This window comes from Erpetoichthys calabaricus, chromosome 10, assembly GCF_900747795.2.
Source record: "Erpetoichthys calabaricus chromosome 10, fErpCal1.3, whole genome shotgun sequence".
In the NCBI taxonomy this organism is placed as follows: domain Eukaryota; kingdom Metazoa; phylum Chordata; class Cladistia; order Polypteriformes; family Polypteridae; genus Erpetoichthys; species Erpetoichthys calabaricus.
This window is the reverse complement of record NC_041403.2, coordinates 108,822,640-108,841,217: the sequence shown is the minus strand read 5'-3', so window position 1 is coordinate 108,841,217 and position 18,578 is coordinate 108,822,640. Positions and strand designations below refer to the sequence as shown.

The following is an 18,578-nucleotide window of genomic DNA, read 5'->3' as shown; positions in this document are numbered from 1 at the left end:
TATGAAAAAGTCTTTGTCTGATGTTCAATGTCAAAAAGCCTCATTGAATTCCTTGGTGATTCAATTTTGTATAACAAAAAAATGTCAAAATTTCCAAGGGGGCGACTATTTTAATTGGCTCTGTAAATTATTGTTGGTGTCACACTCGTATGAGTCAATTTGTAATTCAAAGAACAACTGAAAAATATAAAGAATCTTGATTGAAGTGCTTCTTAAGTAAGAACTTTGTACAATTTAATTTTGGTGGCACATATATTTTATTCTAAAATTGTTGAAAACCACACATAGTTTGATTGCAGCAAGGTACCAAGTGTAATTGACCATGAAATCTCCTGCAGTTCAAAACATATTGATTTAAATGTTAGTGTCTAATGGGGTACTAATGTCTTACACAGACTAAGAATGTATATTCAGTGTACTTGGAAAAAATGTAGGCATAAATAAGTACATGATGATAGCACAGTGGTTACAAAGCATATCCCACAATAGTAGTGACTGAGGTTCAACTGAGTGTCTGTATGTAGTATGTACAGTATATTCTTCTTGTGTCTACACAGTAGGCATATGAGAAAAAACTGCAGCAAAGATGTGCATGATAGGCAGATTGGAAACTCCCACATGGAGTTTCCCAGTTGAGAGTTGTTTTCTGCTTTATGCCCACCATTCTGTAACCACTAATTGCAAAATTACATTCTTTCTTAATAATACTGAAATACACAAGTCTTGTCTTGGTAATTACATTATAATTACATTACATTATAACAAAGCTATCAGTGCAGTGTTAGACCGTAAAACGCCTGAATATAAATATTTGGAATGATGGGGATCTTTAAAGCAAATTTTATCACTCTGCAATGTTAAAAAGGCTTCATAATAGATTGTAATATTATATTTTACCTTAATGTTTGTTTATTGCATTGCCTATAAATTTGCTATATTTTTCTGAAACTGTCTTTTTTGCAATTAACACAATATCCAAGTTTATTTGTTCAAATTTATTACAAATTTCACTATGAAAAATCCAAAGTTAGGGACTTGTCCACACACATATCAATGCAGACTCATTTCAAATTAAAAACCTTTTTACAAAAGACAATAGCTTTTTCCATTTCTTATGTTCTTGAGTCTATTAACAGATTTATATACTAAATTAGTAGAACAAAAGTGTCATGAAATAGCAGAGCAGAGCAGTTTTAAATAAAATCCCAAGAAAGGGCATAATTCAGTGGAATAGCTTTTAAGAAGAAATGCAGTGCTTTTTGTCCTTTCTCAACCTAAATTAGAGGAAAGGGAAAAGTAAACCCCAAAGAGCAGATTTTTCATTATAGCTTCACAAAAAGGATCCTTGACATGTCATTATTACACCATAAATCAGCAATTGCCTCTCAATATTCAGCTTTTATATTCTGGAATTAAGTCACAAGTCCTGTAATTTGTTCATCCCTTCAATTATAATTCATGTACGGTTGCCCTCCAGATGTATAAACTCTGTAATATATGCTGTCGTTTGCAGGTTCAGGCGACTCTTATGAGAAGGTGAAATTATTTACAGAAGGTTAAGTCACTGTTTTACTTCTAGCCAAGGGAAAAAAAGAAAATGGCTGCTAACTTTTATTCCAACCAGTTTCTAAAGCAGAAAACAGTTGAAGAATTTATTTATCATTCCATAAAAAGCCTTCTTTTTTGCAAGGGTGAAAGAATATTTCAGAAATACCCTGCATTATCCCTCCATAGGAAGTACAGCTTATTCGGGAATTGAGAATGAGATACAACCCAAAACCTAGATGGGGCATATTAATCTTTCCTATATATTTCAGATTTCAAGCAAATTCATAAAGATGTATTTTTTTCATCAGTATTTAGTGTTATTTATGTTACGTTTTCCTTTAAGATTTGCAGATGTATTCATTCTATGAAATAACTCTAATGATCTAATTCTCATTCTGCGTTCCTCCCAGATAAGAAACCTGGAACCAGTTAAGGACTAGTCCATCACAGGACACACTCTTTTATAGGACCAAGTTACATTTGGTGTTCAAACTAACACACTAGTCTTTGGGTTTTGAGAAGAATTTGGAGTACTGACAAAGATAATAAATATGAGCTTGAAGAAATGTGTGCAGTGACCACTCTGGGATTGACTCTAGAACCGTGAGGAAGCAGCAAAATCTGCTGCACCATTGAGCTGCCCTATTTAAAAAAACGTTAATTTAAAATTTTTATTTAAAAGGTGTTTCATCTTCTTTGCTAAATACAGAATTATGAAAAATATGTCCATAAGCAAGGATGTTTGATTAAAGGTAAAAACGTAATTCTGAACCCAAACTTGCAGTATTATGTCTGAGTTGCATTTCCAGGTTTTAACTATTGCACGCTGACTTCTGGATCCAGAGTAATTGGATTGTGGAATCACACATTGTGGATTCAGATTTTTCCTTTGTTCCAATTAGCCTCAAAATAATGAACTATGAGCGTTAAACCCCACTTTATGTTTAAGAGTTCCCAGGTCCATCCATTCTTTAAATACGATCATTTAGCTACAAGTGGTATTACAGATGGAAGTGAGACCAACAGAAGTGTTGGATTTATGTCCCCATCACACTACATGACTTTTCCACCAATTTTCAGTTATATCCTTCATTTACGTAATTTTAGTGAGTCGTGGCAACTTGTGGTAGTATGACAGTCCCTGCTACCCAGCAAGAGTGGTCTACAACTCAATATGACAATGTCAAACAGATTTGTCAGATGATTTTTTTCTTAAGTTGTAAGTTGGGCTCCTATGGAAGTGTGAGATGACAACTAATGAGTGCTCAGCTGGAAGTACAATGCATACAAAATAGCAGCAGGGGAACAATGAAAATGGGTATTCTAGACTATGCCACCAGAAGAGAGGATGTCTCTTGTCTGATGGTTTGTGTTTGGGGTAAAAAGTAAAAGCAAAAGGAAAAAGCAAAACGATGAGCTGAATTCAGCATATCTGAAAAACATTTATTGACCCACTGGCAATCCCAAGCATCATCTTGTTTGTCAAATTAAAGCAATTTTGTGATACTTTTGAAATCTGAAACTGTGCTGAGAGCCAGTCACATAATTCATCATCTCCTATGATTCCTATCCTTGTAATCCAGAATCCAGAATATACAGTTCGAAAGTTTGATGTGCTCTTCCACCCAAAGTTGCGTCATGTGCCACCAGCCTTAGTGACTTGCCTAATACAGTTGCTGGTATATTTTTGACGTGAGTTGCTTGTTCTTTCCATGAGGTTTTTCTTTCACTACTTTGGGTTTTCATCTAACATCCAAAGAACAAGTGAGTTTGATTAAATATTGACTTTAAAAGAGCCCTGTCTAACTGAGTGTGGCTAACATGTACAGCACCTTGTGATAGACAACTGCCTCATCCAGAGTAGCTTCCTAATTTTGAGATAACTTTGAACACCATTGACCATTTAATTGATTGACTTGGGCTAGAAATGGATGGGTAGGCAGAGATTCCCTGCTTTGTCAACAATGAGGCTCTGAATGAGCTACCAAAAAAAACATTTAACAATAAACAACATATTATTGTCTGAAATAAATGGTGTGCATTGTGCAGGATGCTTTACTGGTAATAGCTGGCATATTAGATAAACTCTTTCTTCTAATGTGATGTGTTTAAGATGTTCATTTTGTGACAGCTGGATGCAAGCTGCATGGAGCCTTGAATTACCTCCAGGCGGCCTTGGAATTTATAATGTGACTGGTTACAATTTAAAGAGGAGACCTGTTCCATGTTGCATGTGAGAAACGGTGTCCCTAAGGACTAAGGGTGATGGCGGTGAACAAACAAGACAATGACACATCAGAGTAATTAGCCTAATTAACTTACAAATACTCTGCACGCAGTGATGGTTGAACTGAGCCATCGCACCATGGTGACCTTTCAGGACATCACCTGCTGCCAGTAATTATCTTCTCTTGAATGTTTCCTGTCATTTTATTTTAATGTGCCTAGCCAGAATTCCGGAGTCCAATTGAAATAATTGTTTTTTTTTACCTTTGTGTCATATGGGATAAAACTAATTTGACATCCTTCTGCCAGCTGAGGCAAGTTCGGTATTAAAATATTTAATACTTTCTTAACTTTATTCACCGAAGCCTTTGAAGACATATAGGAAGGGCAGCTGCCAGTTGTGTATAAACTATGCAACTGACTATTAAGAATTAAAATAATGTTTGGTTGTAAAAACAGGAGACTTTTTCAGGAGGAATTCTTATGGAGTTCTTTAGTTCTATTAAAGTTATTCTTGAAGCTTAACGAGCCATAATGTTCTCCAACCTGCTTAATCTAATTCAGTATCTAAGAGTGGACCCAGAAATCATTTTAAGTTGGTTATGCAAATATACAGTATGAAAGAGTTGATGAAACTTTATAGGTTTCTAAGGGAGGGTAACACTTGCTGTAATCTCAGCCTTCTATTAAATATTTTCCAGTAGATCAGGTAGTAAAAATATGTGTGCATCAGCAGTTGGTCATACAATTTATTTATCATTTTGGAAATCTGTAATTTTACTTATCTCATGCTTATAAATTGAAAATTCTCCCTGTGTTCTTGTAGATTTTCCCTGGATACCTACATTTCCTCATCACAGTCTAAAGTCATGTAGTTATGTTAATAAGAGAATCTAAATTAACTAGTGTGTATTCATTAGATGTCCCATGCTTGGTTCCTTCCTTCCTAGAGTCTGATACAAGATGAACTTCAACTCTGTACAAATCTTTTATGGAAAAAGTATGGTCAGAAAATGAATGGGTGCATAAATGAATGAATAGTCTCAGTAGATATAATTATAATCAGTTCAGTACACAGCACTGAAATGAAATCCAGTATGCAAATTCATTGGTAATGTCATTTTACTGTTTCTGAAAGCTGTTCACACATTTAACTTAAAATCTCTTTTTCATACTCTTAGGCATTTACATGACATGCTGGGTAGCAGTTTGAGGACTAAGAGGAAAATGCAAATGTATTAATAATTGCCCAGGTCGTGCTTACTTCTAGCAAGCTGCTTACTCTCAGCAGAATTCATTCTGCCCTGTCTTAAATTTTCTGTAGGTCACTATTGTTTGTCTTTTGTTGCAGGGACATCTGTGATGAAGGTCACTGCTTCAGATGCAGATGATCCAACATATGGCAGCAGTGCACGTGTTGTATACAGTGTGCTGGACGGCGAGAAGTTCTTCACTGTGGACAGCAAGACAGGTGAGGCTGGAAAGTTAGCAGTAGATGCAAGAAAGGAAGAGGTCATTAGGATTAATTTAACACTTTCCTGTTCAGTGTTTTTTTTTTTCCTTTTTTCCAGGTACTGTCATTTTCCCTTAGTATCTCATATATCTGTATATGTTAAATTAGTTGGCAACTCTAAATTGGTGTGGTGGGAGTGTGTGTGTTTGGGCTGCTGTGCATCCTTGACTGATTCTTGTATTGTACCCAGTATTACTGGCATTACATTGAACAGGATCAATTATAAATGGATGGTGTATCTGTTTTGGGGGTATTTGGTAAACCAATGCATGTGACTCCTTAAAAATTCTATGAGCTGAGGCATTCTATTTCATTCTTTTCTTTAAAAAATAGATCATTATACAACCTCTTTTACTCTTTGCCCCACTGGATTGGATTTCACTTTCCCATAGACATGGAGCTCTATTTTATATAGAATTCCTGTCTTCTTGAGTATGGCAAGTGAAATGCTTCTCATTTTAGACTGCAGCCTTTTATATCCCCAAAACCAAAAGTATAGCTAGTGAGGTGGTCTATATTTACATTGCCTTTTTATCCATTGGTTTAACTATTTATTTGGTCTGCATTTACAACTACCCTAGGTCATGCTGTAGTCTCCATTCCTTGGGTGTGAAATCCTGGGCGTGTGTTGGAGTTTGTAATTAAGTTATTGAGACATCTAAAGTTCTCAGTCTCCTTTTCAGAGTCCTCAGCTCTGCCATAATACTCTTTATAGCTTTTCATGTGTCAGAGAACATTAATACATGCTGTTAGTAAGTTAACACTGTGAAATAATCAGTTTTGACACACAAAAAAGGTTTGGGCAGCCACCCATATACTTGAGCTTTGGCTGCAAAAGAGCAAAATAAGATGTACAGTTGTGTACAGATTGAGTCCAAACAAGAACTGATTAACTGAAGGTAGTTGGCGAGGTTTTACGGTCGGTCAGGGAAAGTGTCATCATCAAGGCAGGTACCGTAAGTGGCGTAATCTAGACAGGAACCGGAAGTGTCGTCATCAAGACAGGAACCGGAAATGACATCGTTGATGCGTGGCCCAGAAGTAAAGTCATTCAGACAGTGACGTTGGCGGTAGCATTCGGATTTCCCATGTTGGGTCTGCAGAGGTAATAGAGCGAGGATTAATGTACTCTGCCAGCCCCTGGCCTGGCATGGAATTTCTTCTTTCTATCCCTTTAGGTGCCTCCCATGTGCACGTGTATGACAACACTAATTTAGTATCATTTTATTATTATTTTAAGGTGTGTCACATTGCCATTTTGTAGCGTCAGCATTTTGTGACTATGCTGCTAAGATGCACTGCACTGTTGCTGAGGATTGCAACCCAGAAAGCACTACACAGCATGTCATGGATACTTTGCTTTATAACCCAGTACCACATTCAGAGCAATGTCCGAGATTCCGGATCCAACAGTAAAGCAACTTCAATTTTGTTTCAACATTCTTACGATTTTGTTTCAACACCTGTTACAGTCTCGTGTTGAGATTTTCGTTGTTTTATGCCTTCTAATTCTTGAACAGTTTAGAGTCAATGGTGGCAGCTCAGTTTCTGAATCAGATTCCAGTGGCAGCATACCCTCTGGCTCTTGACATCTGGAAATGATCCTTTTGGCATTAATCTTCAGTTTTGGCTGTTGCTTCTCTGATTTAAGTATTCAACCCTCAAACAACTTCAGTGTGTGCATTCATAGTGTTAAAGGTCTTTTGGTTTTGGACTCATATCTATTGCCATGTTGACATCATTAACAGTTTTGTTTTTAATTTTGGTGTCAACACTCGTTTTGATTTCCAACTCATGGCAGTTCATGTTTCAACTCCATGTTTAGGTTTGTCTGGAATTTTTGTGGCAGCACCCCTTCTAGTTGTTGACTTCCAGCAATTCTTGCTTTGACATTTATCACAGTTTTATACTTTAGTTTTGGCTATAGCTTCTTTGCTTTAAGGATTCATCGTTCAAATGACTTCAGTGAGAGAACTTATAGATCATTTGATTTTTGGCTTATAGCATGTCTTTGATTTCTGACTCGTTGGAGGTCAACATTCAGCTTCATTGTTGTTTTACTGTTTAGGTTTTGTGACAGCATGTTTTTTGGCAGCCGACTTCTGGCAGTTCACCATAGTTTAGCACTTCTACTTTGAAAAAAAATTCTCCGACCTTTCAATATCATTCTGTATTACAGTTTCCCAAACAAAAGGTCATGTTACAGTCTGGCTACCCTGTCCCTGTGGGTGGTGACTTTCCCTCTTGCTAGAAGGAAATTTAGGATGATTGCTGGAACTAAAAAGGCAGGTGGGCATTTCTTTCACAGCAGTTCAGCAGAATACCCTGGATAAACAACTAGTATAACACTATCTGCTCATTTTTCTTTTTTTTTAAACCTTTACCCTCTACCAGATCACTTTTTATTTACCTCTCTGTTGGGTTATAATTCTGTAACACTCTTCTTTCCATTTTGTGTCACTATGTATAAGACTTAATTTGCTGCTGTGGCTGTTTAATCATGTGGTGGGGTAGGGGGTATAAGTGATTTCTCTCAGTTATATTTGGGATGTAGGGTGGGCACTGTTTAGGATTTCTTTAATTATTTCAGTATTATCATAGTTACTACTGCATTAATTTAGAAATGTTATCAATTGATCAGAAAAAACACTTTCAATGACATGGGTCATTAAAAAAAGTTTCTATTATTTATAAGGAGGCAAAGTAAATAAAAAATGCTGTTTCTGATTGTACAGTATTACAAAAAATATCAAAATTAATTAGTCAGCGGCACACATAAAATGGTAGTATTTGAATTTAAATGGCTCTGAAATTATTCAACACTTTTGCATCCATTGTCTTACAAACGGATGTTCTCCTTTCTCCCAAAAGTACAAACTCCTTGATATAAAGAGTACCTTTTAATAGACTTTCTATTGCCAGTCTGCAGCACAACCGCTGAAGGTTATCACTAAACATTAAACAATTCATGGCTGAGCCTTTTGTTTGAGTCTGTTTCATCTTGCCAAGATGATAAATCACCCTCTTACGCCATGAGATAGGACTCCACCGTGAACTGCAAGCCGCTTGCCTGAGTGCAGGTCAGGTGGGGGATGATCACTGTCATTTTCTTGCCTTTTAATCTCAAAACCTCTCTAAACTGTCTGTGTGTGAATGGTGCCATAGTGGGCATCTCATGTGTAATGTTAGTTTGCAAGTAAATAAATATTTATGCCGTGTAAGTGTAGTGCATGTCCTGTGTGATTTAAAACTGGGACCTCTATCGACATCTACTTACATATGCAACCTAAAGAGCCTTGGTTAAAGAGAAGCGGGTTAACAGATCCTGTTGGCTTTGTAGAAATGATCTTCAGAGAGAAGGGAGTGTATTGATTCAGGGAGTTTCAGCAAGCGTAGGCAGTTTGTAACAGATAGCAATCTTATTGTCTGATTCCTTTGAGGGACACGGGTGCAGAAAAGGGCATAAAGCTTATCCTGAGACTTAACCATTTGAACAATCTATATGTTGTACAAGTTTTATGAAATTGCTACAGAGCAGTTGTTTTGGTTTTCTACATTGTGAGAAATGGCAGATACACACATACACACACACTTTTTGATATGAATATGAATATATGCATGTGTATATACCATATGGTATATTTGTCTATATCTGTAAAATACAGTTTATGTTTCTTTGTTCTTTATACACTGCTTTGTTTTTCAGGCCACATACTTGAAAATTTGGGAAACATAAATCAGATTTTTAACATATAATTCAAGCCTTGACTTAGGGCAGAGAGAGCTCCTGGTCAAAGTGAATGGCAAGAAATACTGCAGTGTGATCCTTGCCTCTACCTCTTCTTCTAATTTGTACATTTTGAGACTACATTTCCTGCATAATGGTTGTTTATTTTGCCTCCTGGTTCTAAGCACTTTGAAGACTGCTTGGATGTCACTTATGTTTATCTTGCAGATTGCACAGCATTTGGTTACATTCACCATCCATCGTTGGTGCATTGTTTAACATTGGTATAAGTCACTACCTACTGAGGATATGAGTAATCTCATATAAGTCGTCTAAGTAACAGACACCTAATGTGCCATTTTAGAACTTTGAGCTTCCAGGGCACCACTGACTTCATTCACTGGCCACTATTTCTTCTAAATTTCTTCAGTTCTCGTAGTAATTTGATAAAGAATGAATTTAAAATTTCCACTATGGGATTGATAAATCTAATCTAATCTAATCTTTCTAATATAAGAAAACCCTATTTGTTGTATAGTGCCTTTCATATCTATCTATCTATCTATCTATCTATCTATCTATCTATCTATCTATCTATCTATCTATCTATCTATCTATCTATCTATCTATCTATCTATCTATCTATCTATCCCTTTATTTGTTTTTATAAGAAAATGTTGCAATAAATATGATACTGAACAATTCAACAAATTATAGGTAATATAATATTTCATATAAAATTTAAATGAAAGTTTAACACCATTTCTAACCCATCAAGAGAATGTCATCAAACTTTGTAGCGTTAACTATTAAATTATGTAGTTGTCAAGATTAACACAGGATCAGCATGCTTAATTAAGGACAATATTAACAAATTCTTGATAAATTTTATAGATGCTTAGCACAGGTCCTTGGAGTGAACGTTTGATTTTTTTTTCTTATCTATGTAAATAAAATCTTAAATTGTTAGGACATCTGTTTGTGTATTTGTTTGTTTACTTGTTTATTTGTTCATTAATCATGTAAAAATCACTAAACTGATTTTCTTGGAACTTTGTTTGTGTGTTGCCATTGGTCCAATTTAAAATGTAAGCTATATGTCGCATTGTAGAGAAGGGGAACACAAATGCCAGTGTTGAAAAAAGAACACAATTTCCATCAGGCAGCAGGACTGTGCTGAGGCTAATGGAAGGGTGCCTTCAGCGTGCACAAAGTTTTGTAGGCCAAATTCCTGTTTCATCAAAGGCATCAGCGCTTTTTTTTTTAGCCAATTTAAATCACAACTTCATTGCTTCACTGGATTACAGTTTTTGTTGCTTTGTCTCATCTTGAGGTGTGTTTAGCCATGTTGAATTTCCAAAAACAGTTTTTCCATACTTATTTATAACTGTGCCACGTCACATACTTCAGCTATTCTTAAATAAAATAGGGCATCCTTTTTGCACTGTGTTATAAGGGATGCTTTTTTCCAGTTAAATAAGGCCAAACAAATGTGCCTTTGAAAATACGGCATACCACAACAGGTTTTTCACTACACAGTCTTACAGTGTAACTTAAATATGCTTGGAAAAGATGATTACCATGCACATGCACAATTGATAGTAACATCTGTCTTAAAGTGTCTTCCATACTTGCATGTTCAGGGCGAGTGCTGAACCACCGTATTCCTACTGAATTGATGGTAATTAGTTTGATTAGTATCAATATTGATTAGTTTTAGGTGTATACAGCAAATCATATAAAGCTCCCTCATATAACTTTTCAGTGTTTCCAAAGAGTTCCTACTCCAGGGCAGCATTAGTATTAACATAAAATCAGTTTGTGTTATGGCAAATTTAATAAGTTCTTACCCCAATAATAATAATAATAATACATTTTATTTCTATAGTGCCTTTCCCATGCTCAAGGCGCTTAGAACAATAAATGTCCATCAATTTTGAAAAGTTAAAATACTGGGAGAAAGAAAGAAAGAAAGAAAGAAAGAAAGAAATAAAGAAAGAAAGAAAGAAATAAAGAAAGAAAGAAAGAAAGAAAGAAAGAAAGAAAAAAAAGATAACTGAATAAAAGAGATGAATAAAATATACAAAAAATCCATCCATCCATCCATTTTCCAACCCGCTGAATCCGAACACAGGGTCACGGAGGTCTGCTGGAGCCAATCCCAGCCAACACAGGGCACAAGGCAGGAACCAATCCCGGGCAGGGTGCCAACCCACCACAGTATACAAAAAATGTCCAGCAAAAGTAAAGCACACTCATACACATCACATAAACTAATTACTCATGTTTTTCCTCTCTGTTTTCTTATAGTTTTTAGTAAAGACTGAATACTCAAGATGTTATGTTTGTAAAAAGTCCTAAACCTTGCCCTTTCACACACTGATGCACAGATGTAAGCTGCGCATGAACTCACCAAATAAAAGCAAAGCACTTTGACTGCCGACTTTGAGCTCCAGCACTAGCTAGGAACATCTGTATGGGAACAGTTTGGATGAACTGACTATTTCATGCTGGCTGTGGCCTATTTAAGAAAGCTGTAACAGGTCACCTGGATGAAACTCCAGATGTGTCTTCTTCCTGGCTTCCAAAATCAGAGAGCAAGTGTTGTCAAATGGCTTTGATTTAAACGATTATTGTGGTTCAGTGCATCACAATCAGGCATCAGGCATGCCGCTGCATCAGTTTCAGCAGCTTCGAAAATCAGGATAGTTTTCTGTCAGCTTCTGGTAATAGCAAAAAATTTGAAGTGATACACAAAATGGTGCAGTGTGTTTTGAAAAATTTAAAATACATCAATTAAAACGTAAGCCTATGGATTTTTGGCTTTAGTGGGAAATACGATATATAAAATTCAAACATATGTAAAATGTTGCATCCTCATACAACTGCATTCCATTAAAATAATTCTATTTAATAAATACCACCACAGACCTTTTACTTTTTGTGTGTTTCAGGAATTTATATTTCATCTTCTTACTGCACATGGTTAAGCAGACCTTTCATAAATGTTTTCTGAGCCACCCTTTTCCTGGTGATAACCCTGCACACTTGGCGGGGATGTGAAGAGAGTTGTCACCATTAATTGCACTTACAACAGCTGCTTTAGAAGAAAGGCCTTTGAAATGTCACAATGAGACTTCTGCAACCTTCCAGTCTGCTCAACATCCGTGCAATAGTCCAATAAGGTGGGGTGTCCAAACCATACAAGGAAGTTAAAATAAAAGACACTCTTCATTCAGCTTTTGAAACACTTATTTTTAGTTTCTACAGTCTGATAAGTTCCTAACTTGTGCAATAAATACAAATGTGAAATAAATAATAAAAATAAAATAAATGAATGTGAGCCCTCAATAAGAATATACCTTATTATTCATATGTGTGGCCAGATACTTAACTTGTTTGTCTTCCTTAACTAAGACAACATGTTATAATTGTACTACATGTATGTCATTTAAAAGTGCTGATGTCATTTATAAACCACATTTTTTCAGACTATATTCATAGCACTATGTTTTGTGCAGCAGTTTAGTATGTACAATACGATTTAGTATGATTTATTAGCAGACACTTTCATAAAGAATGGCTTCCAAAAAATATACACACAAAATGCAAACCTTCCTATAAATATCTCTGCTAATAATAAAACTATTATTATTGTTGTTTTTGTTAGTAATTGTATGTGTATTAAGACTAATAATAGTATCATTGTTATTAGTAATAGAAGTAGCATCATTATCATTCATATTTTTATTAGTAGTATTTTGATTTATCATTTTTATTTTCCAGATATCTTTACTCAAGGTGACTTAAAAATATATACTCACTCAAAAATGTCCTTTAAAAAAGGATAACAATACAACTTAGTAGCAGCATCATTACTGTTGGGGAGACCATCAGAAGAAGCTTGAGATGAGATGCTGCTGGGAGAGGTGTGGTGAGGCCATGGGGGGGGGGGGGCTTACACTGTGGTCTGTTCATGGATCCCAATGCCCCAGTGTAGTGACAAGGACACTGTGCTGTAAATATGGTGCCATCCTTTGGATGGGACGTAAAACCAAGGTCCTAACTCTCTGTGGTCGTTAAAGATCCCTGGGTATCTTTCAAAAAGAGTGTGGTTTATCCTAATGTCCTGGCTAAATTGTCCACCACTGCTTTGTTCATTCTGGCCTTCTAATCACCCCCTGTCTCCGATTGGCTATCTCTCTGTCACCCCTTCCCCACCTTTCAGGTAATGTATGGTGAGCAAACTGGTTCAAAAAATGCCTTTCATTGCATCATCCAGGTGGGTGCTACACATTGGTAGTGGTTGAAGTGGTTATCCTCTGTCTATGTAAAAGTGCTCTCAGTAAGGAGAAAAGCACTATATAAATTAAATTAACTATTATTATTATTAGTAGTAGTAGTAGTAGTAGTATTAGTAGTAGCAGTGGCAGTACTATCATTGCAATATTATCTCATCTCATCTTCACAAACCACAAACTACCAGCCCAGACTTCTCTGTTCCAAGCTATAGATGCCAGCTCATCCTAGGGAATTTCAAGCCATTCCCAAGGTAGCTGTTGTGTCCACAGTCTGCTGCAGGGTCTCCACCCATGCAGAAAACATCCATACAAGATGACCAAACTACCTTAACTGGCTCCACTCAATCCAGGGGGACAGTGACCTGAATTGCTGAGCATCTCACCCTATTATGAAGTGTCTTCCCAGCTGCCCTGCAAAGAAACCTAATTTCTGACACTTCTGCTTGCAGTCTCAGTGTTTTGGTCTTTACCCACAGCTCATGACCATGGGTGAGGGCAAGGATGTAGCTCAATGCAAATTGCAAGCTTTGCTTTTACAGTAGATCCCACTCCTTCTTCACCACCACTGATGGGTTCAATGCCTGCAGAAGCTTCTGCTGCTCCAGTTTGTTGGTCGTCTTGTGTTTTCTTGTTCCATCACTTGTGAACAGGATCCCAGGATACCTGAACTCCTCCTCTAAGGCCAGTTTCATGTTCCTCACCTGTAGTGAGGAATCCGCTCCTTTCTTTGAAAGAACCATGAACTCAGACTTTAAGGTGCTGATCCTCATCCCTCCTGCTGCACACTTGGCATGAATCACTTCAGCTTGTGCTGAAGGTCACAGTCAGATGATACAAAGCACATAAATATCTGCATAAAGGAACAATGCTACCACTGACCTCCCTAGTTGGACACTGTCACATCCTGGTCTGTGCCTTGATGTCCTGCTACATGAAGTCCACAAATAGAAGAAGACAAAGAAGAGTTCTGGTGGAGTCTTATACCCACAGTGAATGAAATATTATTATTATATTTATTTGTACTTGTGTTTGTCCACAGCCCAAAGGTCTTCACTTTAAATGTTTAAGTTAAATTCAAAATGAAAACAAGTCACATAAAATTAAGAGAAAATTTGATAATATGCACAAATAAAAAGGAAAATTCTTATTTATGATCTTTCTGTTTAACGTTTACATGTCTTGGTAATGTTTCTTTAAGTTCCTATCATATATGTACAGAAACAGTCCATGTTTCTATCTGACTAACATTCTCTTATCACATTAAAAATGACACGGAGCAATAAGGTGGTTCCATTACATGTTAGCTTTAGAAGATAAAATGCATTTCCATTATCTATGTAGCGATGTGAAACTTATACTAGATTCAAATTAAGGAAACACTTAAGCAAATGTGCATTATTATTACTTCTTCTACTACTGCTACTATTAGTAATTTAGTAAAATTCTTTTTTCAATGATCTTTCAATATCATGCACTAAAATTGCTTTCATAGACAGCAGATTCCAATTCAAGTGATATGGCGATTCATGTGATACTGCTAGAAGTCGTTGGATGTGGAGGCTCCGTGGCTAATTGTAGTTCAAAATGCTTAAACATAAACTACTCGATGGAGATTAAAAATCTCTACAGACGTCTTAAGATAAATAGCAGTTAATTATGGATCTCCATCCATCCATCTGTCCTCTTCCGCTTATCCGAGGTCGTGTCGCGGGGGCAGCAGCTTGAGCAGAGATACCCAGACTTCCCTCTCCCCGGCCACTTCTTCTAGCTCTTCTGGGAGAATCCCGAGGCGTTCCCAGGCCAACCGGGAGACATAGTCTGTCCAGCGTGTCCTGGGTTTTCCCTGGGGCCTCCTTCCGGTTGGACGTGCCCAGAACACCTCACCAGTGTGGCGTCCAGGAGGCATTCTGATCAGATGCCGAGCCACCTCATCTGACTCCTCTCGATGCGGAGGAGCAGTGGCTCTACTCTGAGCCCCTCCTGGATGACTGAGCTTGTCACCCTATCTTTAAGGGAGAGCTCAGACACCCTGCGGAGGAAACTCATTTCAGCCGCTTGTATTTGCAATCTCATTCTTTCGGTCGCTACCCATAGTTCATGACTATAAGTGAGGGTAGGAACATATATCGACTGGTAAATTGAGAGCTTTGCCTTACAGCTCAGCTCCTTTTTCACCACGACAGACCGATGCAGAGCCCGCATCACTGTGGACGCCGCACCGATCCGCCTGTCGATCTCACGCTCCATTCTTCCCTCACTCGTGAACAAGATCCCGAGATACTTGAACTCCTCCACTTGAAGCAGGATCTCGCTCCCAACCCTGAGAGGGCACTCCACCCTTTTCCGGCTGAGGACCATGGTCTCAGATTTGGAGGTGCTGATTCCCAACCCAGCCGCTTCACACTCAACTGCGAACCGATCCAGAGAGAGCTGAAGATCACGGCCTGATGAAGCAAACAGGACAACATCATCTGCAAAAAGCAGTGACCCAATCCTGAGTCCACCAAACCGGACCCCCTCAACACCCTGGCTGCGCCTAGAAATTCTGTCCATAAAAGTTATGAACAGAATCGGTGACAAAGGGCAGCCCTGGCGGAGTCCAACTCTCACTGGAAACGGGTTCGACTTACTGCCGGTAATGCGGACCAAGCTCTGACACCGGTTGTACAGGGAATGAACAGCCCTTATCAGGGGGGCCGGTACCCCATACTCCCGGAGCACCCCCCACAGGATTCCCCGAGGGATACAGTCGAACGCCTTTTCCACTTCCACAAAACACATGTAGACTGGTTGGGCGAACTCCCATGCAACCTCCAGGACTCTGCTAAGGGTGTAGAGCTGGTCCACTGTTCTGTGACCAGGACGAAAACCACACTGTTCCTCCTGAATCCGAGGTTCGACTATCCGACGGACCCTCCTCTCCTGAACCCCCGAATAGACTTTTCCAGGGATGCTGAGGAGTGTGATCACTCTGTAGTTGGAACACACCCTCCGGTCCCCCTTCTTAAAGAGGGGGACCACCACCCCGGTCTGCCAATCCAGAGGCACTGTCCCTGATGTCCATGCGATGTTGCAGAGACGTGTCAACCAAGACAGCCCTACAACATCCAGAGCCTTGAGAAACTCCGAGCATATCTCATCCACCCCCGGGAGTTTTTTGACCACCTTGGTGACCTCAGTCCCAGAGATGGGGGAGCCCACCTCCGAGTCCCCAGGCTCTGCTTCCTCATTTGAAGGCATGTTAGTGGGATTGAGGAGGTCTTCGAAGTACTCCCCCCACCGACCCACAACGTCTCGAGTCAAGGTCAACAGCGCACCATCCCCACCATATACAGTGTTGACACTGCACTGCTTCCCCCTCCTGAGACGCCGGACGGTGGACCAGAATCTCCTCAAAGCCGTCTGAAAGTCGTTCTCCATGGCCTCCCCAAACTCCTCCCATGCCCGAGTTTTTGCCTCAGCAACCACCGAAGCCGCATTCCGCTTGGCCTGCCAGTACCTATTAGCTGCCTCCAGAGTCCCACAGGACAAAGGGGACCGGCAGAACTCCTTCTTCAGCTTAACAGCATCCCTCACCGCCGGTGTCCACCAATGGGTTCGGGGTTTGCCGCCACGACAGGCACCGACCACCTTACGGCCACAGCTCTGGTCAGCCGCCTCAACAATAGAGGCACGGAACATGGCCCACTCGGACTCAATGTCCCCCACCTTCCTCGGGACATGGTCGAAGTTCTGCCGGAGGTGGGAATTGAAGCTACTTCTGACAGGGGGCTCTGCCAGATGTTCCCAGCAGACCCTCACAACACGTTTGGGCCTACCAGGCCTGACCGGCATCCTCCCCCACCATCGAAGCCAACTCACCACCAGGTGGTGATCAGTTGACAGCTCCGCCCCTCTCTTCACCCGATTGTCCAAGACATGTGGCCGCAAGTCCAACAACATGACCACAAAGTCGATCATCGAACTGAGGCCTAGGGTTTCCTGGTGCCAAGTGCACATATGAACACCCCTATGCTTGAATATGGTGTTTGTTATGGACAATCCGTGATGAGCACAGAAGTCCAATAACAAAACACCACTCGGGTTCAGATCGGGGGGCCATTCCTCCCAATCACGCCCTTCCAGGTCTCACTGTCATTGCCCACGTGAGCATTGAAGTCTCCCAGCATTACGAGGGAGTCCCCAGAAGGTATGCCCTCTAGCACCCCCTCCAGGGACTCCAAAAAGGGTGGGTACTCCGAACTGCTGTTCGGTGCATACGCACATACAATAGTTAGGACCCGTCCCCCCACCTGAAGGTGGAGGGAGGCTATCCTCTCGTCCACCGGGGTAAACCCCAATGTACAGGCTCCAAGTCGGGGGGCAATAAGTATGCCCACACCCGCTCGGCGCCTCTCACCGGGGGCAACTCCAGAGTGGTACAGAGTCCAGCCCTTCTCAAGGAGATTGGTTCCAGAGTCCAAGCTGTGTGTCGAGGTCAGCCCGACTATATCTAGCCGGAACCTCTCAACCTCGCGCACAAGCTCAGGCTCCTTCCCCTTCAGAGAGGTGACATTCCACGTCCCAAGAGCCAGCTTCTGTAGCCAAGGATCGGACCGCCACGGTCCCCGCCTTCGGCCACCACCCAACTCACACTGCACCCGACCTCTTTGGCCCCTCCCATAGGAGGTGAGCCCATGGGAAGATTATGGATCTTTGATGGTAAATTACAGTGTCAGAATAGATAGTGTAGCTGTGTGGTTGCTTTTAGTGTAACAGAAACCCCGACCCTGACCATCCTGACTCTACCCTATTTTATGTCTGGAGTGAAGTATATTTGCTTCAGTGCATCACTGCATATGTTTCACTGTTTTGCCATCAGGAGTGGCTGTCAAAAAGAAAAAATACACAGGTTGAAGTAACTGCTGTCATGGCAAAACTGAAACAATAAACCAATTTGTAGTCGGAATCACACAGAATGTTCCCCTGCCATTGTTTTTTAGTGTTATATTTTGAAATTTTCAAAAATGTGTACAGCACACTGTAGTAAAGATACCTCAACAAAAATAAACTATCGTGACAAAATTTCATTGTAGAATTAGTGTACCAAATTTCAGCAAAATTGGCCCATTGGAAGTCGAGTTGTTTCATGTGAACAGATGGACAGATACAGAAAGACAGACATGACTATTGCAGTAGGTGCTTTGTGCATTATATGCAAACGCATGTAAAAATTAATGAATATTCAAACATGAGTGGAAAATGCATTGCTTTACACTTTTTT

General features: G+C 39.6%; 1 protein-coding gene across 1 annotated transcript in view; it reads left to right on the top strand.

Moving 5' to 3' along the window:
* LOC114659307 (cadherin-22-like) overlaps positions 1-18,578 on the top strand; it is a 785,264-nt gene that overhangs the window by 343,903 nt on the left and 422,783 nt on the right. Inside the window, exon 3 of the mRNA XM_051932845.1 lies at positions 5,126-5,245. Coding sequence (XP_051788805.1) covers positions 5,126-5,245 — 120 coding nt within the window. The remainder of the gene's footprint in view (positions 1-5,125; positions 5,246-18,578) is intronic.